The following is a 10,979-nucleotide window of genomic DNA, read 5'->3' on the forward strand; positions in this document are numbered from 1 at the left end:
TGCTTTTCTTTTCAGAGCTATTTGTAAAGCCTCCTCAGACAACCATTTTTCCTTTTTGCATTTCTTTTTCTTGGGGATGGTCTTGATCACTGCCTCCTGTATAATGTCATGAACCTCCGTCCATAGTTCTCTATGGACTTTATCTATCAGCTCTAATCCCTTGAATCTATTTGTCACTTCCACTGTATAATCATAAGGAATTTGATTTAGGTCATATCGGAATGGTCTAGTGGTTTTCCCCATTTTCTTCAATTTAAGTTTGAATTTGGCAATAAGGAGTTCATGATATGAAGCATGAACAGCTCCTGTCTGGTTTCTGTTGACTGTATAGAGCTTCTCCATCTTTGGCTGCAAAGAATATAATCAGTCTAATTTCAGTATTGAGCATCTGGTGATGTCCATGTGTAGATGGCTCCTGTGTTGTTGGAAGAGTGTGTTTGCTATGACTAGTACATTCTCTTGGCAAAACTCTGTTAGCCTTTGCCTTGCTTCATTTTGTACTCCAAGGCCAAACTTGCCTTTGGCCTTGTATAGGGACATACATATTGATAATTACCTTAAATGTAAATGGATTAAACGCATCAACCAAAAGACACAGAGTGGCTGTGGATGAAAACATGTTCCTGTATGTACTTCCACTTAACCACATCACTCTGCTTGACCCACCCACGAACTGTATCTAATTATTTTATATTGTTAACTTAATAATGTTCCCGTTATGGATTGCAATTATAATTATCTTTTTTTTTTTTTGGTCTGGCTATTGATTTTGAAAACTGATAAACATCTTTTGCAGTTGTGATTATATAGCTATTGCTCACCAAATACCATTATGTGATAAGTGCTCAAGAGAAAAATAATAGAACTCTATATCACCAAAATTAGGATCTAATAGAAAAACTTGTCATCACTTTTAAAAATTCAGATGCATATCAGAAATATCTTGAAATTTTTTGAAAAATGCAAATGGTCAGGTATTGCCTTTTTTTCCCCAGAGCTCCAGAAATGTTTCTAATGAGCAGTCATGTTTAAAAACAACTACAGTATATGATGATCCTTTACTTTTATCTAGTTGCTTCACTTTTTTTATTTCATATTTAGTGCTTTTATCTCATTTAGTTTATGTTTTTCAATTTTTTCATCTCTGTTTTTTCTTTTGATGTTTTTTTCTCAAGCCTTTATCTAGTAGAAAAGCTTTTGTGTGTGTGTGTGTATATATATATATATATATATATATATATAAAATTATGTATGAAGAAAGCTGAGTGCTGAAGAATTGATGCTTTTGAGCTGTAGTGTTGGAGAAGACTCTTGAGAGTCCCTTGGACTGCAAGGAGATCCACCCAGTCCATCCTAAAGGAGATCAGTCCTGGGTGTTCATTGGAAGGAATGATGCTGAAGCTGAAACTCCAATACTTTGGCCACCTCATGCAAAGAGTTGACTCATTGGAAAAGACTCTGATGCTGGGAGGGATTGAGGGCAGGAGGAGAAGGGGATGACAGAAGATGAGATGGCTGGATGGCATCACTGACTCGATGCACGTGAGTTTGGGTGAACTCTGGGAGTTGGTGATAGACAGGGAGGCCTGGCGTGCTGCAATTCATGAGGTCGAAAAGAGTCGGACATGACTGAGTGACTGAACTGAACTGAACATATATTTTGGAAAACTTACAAGTTTTGACTGAGATAGTTTTTGCCTAATAAATAAATTTGCCTAATAAAAAAATTATCACATTTTGATTTCACTTGTTTGACTTAGCATGAATAGAATGCTAGATTTCTAATTAAAAATAGATAAGCAACAAGCAACAAAGGTTTACTGTATAGCATAGGGAACTTTAGTCAATATCTTGTAATAAACTATGGAAAATAATTTCAAAAATAATATTTTTATATGTGTACACCCAAGTCATGCTGCTGTGCACCTACAACACTGAGAATCAGCTGTACTTTGACAAAGTATATACACTGAAATAATAACAGTAACTACATGAAATGCTGAGAGTAATTACACCAAATGAAAATGGTGTTTGGCTGTTGTCGTTCACTGGCTAAGTCCTGTACTATTCTTTGCCACCCCACAGATGGCACCTCGCCAGGCTCCTCTGTCCTAGACTGTCTGCCAGAGTTTGTTCAGATTCATACACATTGAGTCAGTGATGCAGTCTAACCATCTCATCCTCTGCCCTCCCTTCTCTTGCCTTCAATCTTTCCCAGCAGCGGGGTCTTTTGCAATGAGCTGGCTCTTTCCATCAGGGGACCAAGCACCGCAGTTACATCACTAGGCCCTGCAAAGAATGTGCAGGGTCGATGCTCTAAAAGCTCAGAAAAGGCAGACGTTGAAGGAGGAGAGAAAAGAGTAAAACTCTATTACATGTGGCCTGTAAAACACTACTTATAAAGACGTAAATAAGTTGAAAGTAAATGAATGAAGAAAACAAATGCCACAGAGACAATATGCATGAGAAGGCGAGTGTGAGCGTTTTATTTTACATGAATCCCCCCCACCGCCCTGTTTTATTGAGATATAATTGACATATAATGTGGCTATTTTTTTAACAGGCAAAGGAGAAACTCAAAGACTGTCACAAAAGATAAACACATCATAATGATAATAGGATGAGATGGTTGGATGGCATCACTGACTCTATGGACAGGAATTTCAGTAAGCTCCTAGAGTTGGTGATGGGAACGGAAGCCTGGCATGCTGCAGCCCATGAGATCACAAATAGTCAGACATGACTGACTGACTGAACTGAATGATTAAATGGAGAGAATTCAGCGAAAAAGACATAACCACAATTGTGTACCTACCTAATAATTGGCGCTCCAAAATACAGGAAGCAAAAGTTAACAGAATTAGAGAATGAAATAGACAATTCCATGGTTACAGTAAGAGAGACTATCATCGTCTCTCAGCAATTTGCTACAACTAGAAAAAACTGCAGAAAAGATATAGATCTAAGGAACAGCACCACCCTTCTTGTTTTGACTCCCAAACAGAGGACAGTAGAATACACATTCTTTTCAAGTGACATGGAACACACAGATGGACTCAAGACAGACCACACGGTAGACTTACACAAGTCTCAACTCGTTCAAAAAGGTAAAGGATCGCACAGAATAGTCTGTGACCATAACAAAACTCAATTACAAATCAATAACTGTGAGGATTTTTACAGAAACTCTAAGACTCTGTAAGTGAAAGTGTAACTTGAATTGACAGGTCAGACCCAACGAGGGGAGATTAAACGACTGATTTCCTGGGCCGCAGGAACCCCACTGACCACGCTGACCCCAGGCCACCGTGGCCCCCGAACCCCACGCCCGCCGTGACCCCGGCCCGCGCCCAGCCGCCCCGCGCCCGACGCGCCGTGTCCGTTGGCTCTCCGCCCTGCGCCTCCGACGCGGCTCGCACCGGGCGCTGCCATGGGGCCCGGGCCGGCTCTCCTGCTCCTGGGCCTGGGCCTGGGCCTGGGCTGTGGGCTCGGCCGCCGGCCTCTGCCCGCGGCTCCCGCGCAGGCGCCCGGCTCGCCGTCCCGAGACCTCCCCGTCCCGACGCCCGCCGCGGCCCGGCGTGCCCCGTCCGAGACCCGGGCCCTCGTTCAGGCGCGGCAGCCGCAGGCCGCGCTCCGCTCGGTCAGGGCCTCCCGGGCCCCCGGGGAGCGGGGCGCAGGCTTTGGCGGCCTTGGGGCCGGCCGCGCCCGCGTCAGCCTCCGGGCCCGCGCGGCCCCGGGCGGCGGCATCTTCCTGAGCGGCCGCCGCGGCCTCTGCCTGCCGGCCGGGCGGCCCCCGAGCCTCGCGCCGCGCTGCCTCCGCGCGCACGTCCAGCTGCGCGCCCGCCGCGCCACCGCCGCCGCCGCGCCCGCGCCGGTGGACCTGCAGCTGTCCGCGCCCGGCGGCCGGCTCTCCCTGCGCTGGCTGTCCCGCCTGCCGCGCTCGCTCGGGCCTCTGGAGTGGACCTTCCGCCTCCGGCTGCTCGGGCCCGCGGCCGCTGAGAGCCGCGCGTTGCCCCGTCGGGCTCTGCACCGCGGCCGGCGCTCCTACCCGGGATTCGTGGCCCGAACCGAGTGTCCCACGGACGGGCCCACCCCGGTCGTCTTGGAAGCTGTCAGCCCGAACAGCTCAGAACCCACAGAGTCCTCCGTGTCCTGTCAGGTATTCCGACCGGGGCCTTGTAGATTGGACCCCGTGAGGATAAATAGGAACGACGATAAACCAGTGCGACTGACCAGGGACATGGGCGACACCTTCAATGCGACAGTCGTCCTCTTCTGTCCCATCCAGGAGTACTATTATCGGGGTTGGTCTATCTATGCTGTTCCTTATGTAGGGGCCGTGCCTGACTGGACTAAACCTCTGGAAAAGCCACCGGTCAAGTTTAGTAGAGGTTTCTTCGTGGTGACTATACCCCCGTATTCTTTACCTTGGGGGGTGTATCTGTTTAATTTCTCGGTGGTTGTCAGAACGCGGGATCCCCAGGTTCCAGGGAAGAACGACTCAGACAGCATCTATGTCGTCATTTTTAGACGTCCCCTGAATGCTGTTATTTCAGGGCCTTCCAACATCACAATTAATTTCACAGATGGGGTGACTCTCAATGGAAATATGTCTTCTGATCCAGAGGAAACAGACCCTCTAGAGAAAGAGAGACTTAAGTTTCTCTGGTACTGTACCACAGACTCAAGAAACTATGATGGAGAAAACATAACAGTGATAAGCAAGGAAGTTTGTCTCCCAGAGCAGGTTGATCTCAAGTGGACATGGGCCTCTGGTCCTATTCTCACACTTTCTCCAGAAACGCTTCAAGGCGGCCGTGTATGTTTTTTCAGACTGGTGATCCAGAAGACCAGCAGGTCAGCCTTTGCTGATGCAACGGTGCACGTGCTTCAGGGAGAGCCGGTACCAAGCGTTTCCTGCGTTGAAAATTGTGACCAGGTTCTGGTTTTATCGGAGAGGTTCTCGTTGTCTCTGGACTGCACAGGCTGTACGGCAGGCCGAGATGTCTATCGGTGGTCCATTCTGACGTCTTCAGGTCAGGAGGTGCCATTTGACTGGACGGGGCAAACTTCAACAGGACGGAATGGTGCTTATGTGTCTATAAAAGCTTTCGCTTTCTGGCATTTCAGGGAAGATAAGTTTTGGATTTCTCTCAATGCAGCAACGTGGAGTGGAGTCACCTTGGTCTTAAGATATCCTTTCATTATTCACCATGTCCCTATAAGCACAGACTGCAAAATTGTTCCAGAAAAAGGAATTTCCTTCATTACTCAGTTTGTTGTCATTTGTACTCATTTCAAGCATAAGAACATTGTTCTTACATATAAAATAATAGTTCCTGATGTACATGGTTTTGGTGAGATCAGTTCTTTGAAAGAGAATAACTTTGGATCCATCCTGTATTTGGGAAAGAATTCCACATCGCCCCCTTCCTTTCTCCCTGTTGGTGTGTTGGACAGTCATTATGCCTTGAAAATAATTGCTCAGGCATATAATACCTCTCTGGGAGCTTTTTCTCAGGTGAACTTTTACGCCACTGTGCGGCCTCCCACTGACGTAAAGTCATCAACAACTGTGCTGGAGGAGTTATCCAACTTCACCATGGGACCAAATTCCTCCCTGTCTACTTTGCTTCAACAGCAGGATTTTCTAAATGCAAGTTATTTAATATACATAGTAGCCTCTGTCTTGAATAGCATGAAAACTGACGCAAGTCTTCAAGCTGACAAAATTAAACTCCGAGAACACCTTTTCAATCAGACCCTCATTCTTCCTATAAACACTTTGGTGAATATTAGCCAGGTGGTCATGACTATTACTAAATTAACAGAGAAAACCTCTGAGATCAGTGCATTCTCTCAGAAACTGGCCACAGTGAGGACTTGGCAAGCAAGCCAAGCCCTCCAAGATAGTCATCAGAGAGATAAGAGCATTTCTTCTGAGCAAATAGAAAGTGTGTGCACTGGAATATTAACAACCTTGTCTAACATCCTGAAACTGCTGGTTCATTATGAAGTCTTTGAAGAGCCTTTCCACGTGGTTGAATCTCTAGCAGACACGGTACTGGCTGTGAAAGTGCCTGAGAATGAGACCACTGCCTTGAGGACCTCCAACTTTAAAATGTATGTCAAGAAAACCGAAAAGTGGAATGTCACCAAGTTCTTCAGCACCCAGAAGCACTGTCAGAATTGTTTTTATCCCAGCCTAAATGTGAACAGCGTTCCTAGTCTGCCTGCCAGCGCTCCGATTTCCACGATGTTTTGTGAATTTGCGGATGACCCTTTCCCTTGGCTAAATTATGGGGAAAACATTTTGACCCAGGTGGTTGGATTCCGAATGACAGGAGTGGAGGCCACGGGTGACGTGATTGAGATCCCACCTGAAGCAGTGGAAGTGTACCTCATCAGGAAAAACCTGAGCTTTGGAACTGTTAATCTCACGGTGGGACCCGGCTCAGAGCCTTATGCAGTGGATGAATCAGCGACAAAGACGACAGGGGCCTTTAGCTTTGTTGTGGACAGTACCGCAGGCAGGGACGTGTTGATCCACATCATGACAGAAGTGTCCGTCTTGTTCACGGTGTCTGTGTACGCGGGCCGTGAGATCACACCCAACTCTTTTATGACCAGCTACCTGGTGCCCCATAAACTCCCTCCAATTGCCAACGAGAGTGACCTGTTTGACCCGGAGTGTAGGGTGAAGGAGGCCCGAGTGGTCTGCCTCCCCGCGGCCCTGGTGCAGGTCATAGCTCAGCGAACTGATTCCTCTGAGTGCACCGTCGCTGTGGTTCTACAGGCACCTCGTTTTGTCCTAAAACCCAATAACAAGTTGGTGAGAATTTCTGTTTTCAGCAGTGAATGCTTGGACATGTCTGGGATCCAGAGTGATTGGAGAGAAGATACCTGTGTTGTGGGAGAGAAGACCACTTGGCAAAGAGTGCACTGTATCTGCAAGAACCCACGGCGGGCCAAACGGCAGCTGGATATAATCAAACAGGCCAACCCTCACCTGCGTACCCACTATATGACGGCCAAGGTGATCCTGGTCCCTAACCCTGTGGACTTACTAGTGGAGGCAGTCAAGAATGTCACCCCAAACCTTGTGACCCTCTTCACGGTACTTCTCATATTGCTGTTGTACTTGGTCCTTGCATTCTGGGCTTTGCACAGAGATGAAACAGACCAGTATCTTAGGAACCATGTGATAGTTCTCCTTGATAACGATCCTTATGATAATGTGTGTTATCTAGTTACTGTTTTTACAGGAAGCCGTTGTGGTTCTGGGACCAGGGCCAATGTCTTTATCCAACTGCATGGAACCGAAGGTAGCAGTGATGTGCACTGTTTAAGCCATCCACAATTTAGGACTCTCTACCGAGGAAGCATCTGCACTTTCCTCCTAGCGACGAAAAAGGACTTGGGCGACATCCATTCCCTCCGTGTGTGGCACAACAACGAGGGCAGATCCCCTGAATGGTATTTAAGTAGAATTAAAGTGGAGAATCTGTTCAGCAGACACATCTGGCTCTTCATGTGCCGAGAATGGCTTTCTATTGACACCTCTTTGGATCGAACCTTTCAAGTAACCCCCCCAGATAAGCCTCTCAAGAAAATGGACTTTTTCCTCATAGATTTAAGTTACAAGCTGGGGAGAAGCCACTTGTGGTTCTCTGTTTTTCCTGCTGTCATTTCTACACCATTCAATAGGTTCCAGAGGCTGTCCTGTTGCTTAGCCATGTTGTTGTCAATGCTTCTGTGTAATATTATGTTCTTCAATCTAGAGAAGGAGAATGAAGGAGAGACAGAAGGGTGGAGGTTCATCAAGTTGATGGTGATCGGACTGGAAAGTGCCTTTATTACCCTCCCTGTGCAACTAGTGATAACATGTTTGTTCATGTATTCCCAGAGGAGACCTCAGGTGACTCTAGGTGAGGTCACTCCTCGGAAACATCCTTTGAAACCGCCAGGAAGCCAGCACTGGGAAGAACGATTGGGAAACTGGCATGCCTATGAAATTGACAAGGCAAGCTCCCAGAAGCCTGTGTCTAAGAGACATCATGTGAAACCCAAGGCTTCTGTCAATGTCACCTCTAAAAGACAGCCCCCGGCCAAGCAAGCAGAAAGCCAGGGTTCTCCCATCAAAAGCAAGGTCTCCCGTACCGAAAGCAAGATCTCCAGAACTCAAAGCAGGGTCTCTGGAAAACAACACCAGGTCTCCCACACCCAGGGAAGAAATATAAACACTAATAACCCTAATATTGAAGATAATACAGATGTTTCTGTGGAGAAGCAGCCTTCCCATCCAGGTTTGGCATCCCTCAAAGAGAAGACCAGGATTGTCCTGCCGCGATGGTGTATTTGTATAGCCTGGGTGTTGGTTTTTCTCATCAGCAGTATATCCTCCTTCTTCATCATATTTTATGGACTCAGTTACAGCTACAAAAAGTCAATAGCATGGCTGTTTGCATCATTTTGTGCATTCATCCTGTCAGTCTTTCTAGTGCAAATGTCTAAAATTATATTGATCTCAGCCTATAGAACAAGTAAGGCCAAGTATGGTAAAAACCTTTCGTGGATTGGCGACTATCGCTTCACTGAGATCAAGCTGCATAACACCTGGAAGGACCCAGAAGAAATGCGAAGGAGCCAGGCGAGTGTCAGGGAGCTCCGAAACTCGAGAATGTACCAACCTCTCACCCAGGACGAAATCATGATATTCCAAAGAAAGAAGAGGATCAAGAGAAGAGCTTTCCTGTTCCTGAGTTACATCCTCACTCACTTCATCTTTCTGGCTCTCTTGCTGAGCCTAGTCGCCGTCCTACGCCCCACTGACAGCTTTTACTATAATCAGTTTATTCGGGACCAGTTCTCTGTGGATCTGGCCGGCGTGACCAGGCTGGAAGACATCTATCAGTGGCTGAACAGGGTGCTGTTGCCTCTGCTCCACAATGACCCGAACCCCACGTTTTTCCCTGACAGCTCCTCTAAAATCCTTGGCCTGCCACTCATGAGGCAGGTGAGGGCGCAACCTGGAGAGATAATGTGTCTGCCGGCCAAGAAATTTGTGGAGGGCAGCCTCAAAGGAGAGATTCGCTGTCACCCCGAATATGGCATTGACCCAGAAGACACAAAAAACTACTCTGGGTCATGGAATAGAGTTAGTAAGCGGGACACTGACAAGACGACCAGAGGGTTTACTTACAGGCCTCCGGAGAAGAGGTGGGCGTACTCTTCCTATGGGCTGCTGCACACCTATGGCTCAGGAGGATACGCCTTCTATTTTTTTCCAGCAGAGCAGCAGTTTAATTCCACACTGAGGCTCAGCGAACTCCAGAAAAGCCATTGGCTGGATGAGAAGACGTGGTCTGTGATTGTGGAATTGACCACCTTCAATCCAGACATCAGTCTCCTCTGCAGCATCTCGGTCATCTTCGAGGTCTCTCAGTTAGGTGTTGTGAACACTAGCCTGAATGCGCACTCCTTCTTGCTCGCTGATTTCAACAGAAAAAACTCAGCTGACTCATCAGAAAACTACTTGTACTTGGCCATCTTCATTTTCTTCCTTGCCTACACTGTTGTCGAGGTTTATGTAATCACACAAGAAAGGACTGCCTACCTGCAAAGTGTATATAATTTGCTCAACTTTGCTCTAAAATGTATCTTTACCTTGTGGATCGTACTCTTTTTCAGGAAGCACTTCTTGGCCATCGGTGTAGTTCGGGCTTACCTGTCAAATCCTGAGGATTTCATTCCCTTTCATGTAGTGGCTCAAGTGGATCACACCATGAGGGTGATTTTGGGTTTCCTGGTATTTCTGACGATCCTGAAGACGCTCCGGTATTCCAGGGTCTTTTACGATGTGCGTCTGGCTCAGAGGGCCATCCAGACTGCCCTTCCTGGCATCTGCCACATGGCATTGGTGGTGTCCGTGTATTTCTTTGTCTTCATGGCATTCGGGTACTTGGTGTTCGGGCAGCACGAGTGGAACTACAGTGACATGATCCACGCCACCCAGACAATATTTTCCTACTGTGTCTCAGCTTTTGAGAACACGGAATTTTTCAATAACCGGGTTCTTGGGGTCCTCTTCCTCTCATCTTTCATGCTGGTGATGATCTGCATATTGATCAACTTATTTCGTGCTGTGATTTTGTCAGCCTATGAGGAAATGAAGCAGCCCGTGTACGAGGAGCCCTCAGAAGAGGCGGAAGCCATGACTTATCTGTGTCGCCGGCTAAGATCTGCTTTTTGCTGCCTGTACTTCAAGCCCAGGGCGGAAGACGAGCCCAAGTTCTTCATCAACATGGTGTATGGGCAGCCAGAGAAGAACAGCCACCGCTACCTGGGGCTGAAGACCAGAAACATTAATGGGAAGAAAATGGTTTACCTCGTCGTGTGATCCATGGCAGTGTCAAGGCCCACAGGCAGGTTCCTCCAAAGGCTCGGTTTCTGGGGTCGAGGGGCGTTTCGTGGCTCAGTTGTGTTTCCCCCACGTATTCTTCACAGTGCACCCCGTGTCTGGACGCATCTGCAGCGGGGGCCTCCACGCTTGGGACTTGAAAGGTGGGTCAAGGGCAGCGTGGCCTCTGCGGAGAGAGGAGGGTGACCATCTGTGAGTCCCGGGTTCATTTCCCTTTTCCTTAGAAGCTGCTGTCTTTGGCAGTGACTGCAGTTTAGAGGGTTAGAGACCTAGATTTGGGGGAGGGAGCTGAAAGGGCCCCCAGCCTCATCTCAGCTTGTCAGAAGCAGCAGGTGAACGCTGCTGCCCTGGTCCCCCTGCCTCCGAGGCTGGGAGGCCAGGGCTAGTGGTTGGGGGCAGAGCCCAGATCCTTCGGCCCTGCTGGCCCTTCCCTTTGCTGATGGGGCTGCAGAGCCTCCTTACTCCCACCACACACCACACACACTCCAGCTGGGCAGGGCTGGAGGGGCCTCATGAGGGGTCCCAGGAGTGTCCTTGTGCCTGGAAATGGAGGGATGTG

The 10,979-nt window shown here is 47.8% G+C and overlaps 1 protein-coding gene across 1 annotated transcript; it reads left to right on the forward strand.

Moving 5' to 3' along the window:
- Positions 1-2,402: 2,402 nt before the first annotated feature.
- On the forward strand, positions 2,403-10,752 carry LOC112584369 (polycystic kidney disease and receptor for egg jelly-related protein-like). Its single transcript, XM_025282470.3, has one exon. It carries the CDS (start codon positions 3,431-3,433, stop codon positions 10,397-10,399), a length of 6,969 nt encoding a protein of 2,322 aa, XP_025138255.3. The 5' UTR covers positions 2,403-3,430; the 3' UTR covers positions 10,400-10,752.
- Positions 10,753-10,979: the final 227 nt, after the last annotated feature.

Source organism: Bubalus bubalis, chromosome 4 (genome assembly GCF_019923935.1).
Source record: "Bubalus bubalis isolate 160015118507 breed Murrah chromosome 4, NDDB_SH_1, whole genome shotgun sequence".
In the NCBI taxonomy this organism is placed as follows: Eukaryota; Metazoa; Chordata; class Mammalia; order Artiodactyla; family Bovidae; genus Bubalus; species Bubalus bubalis.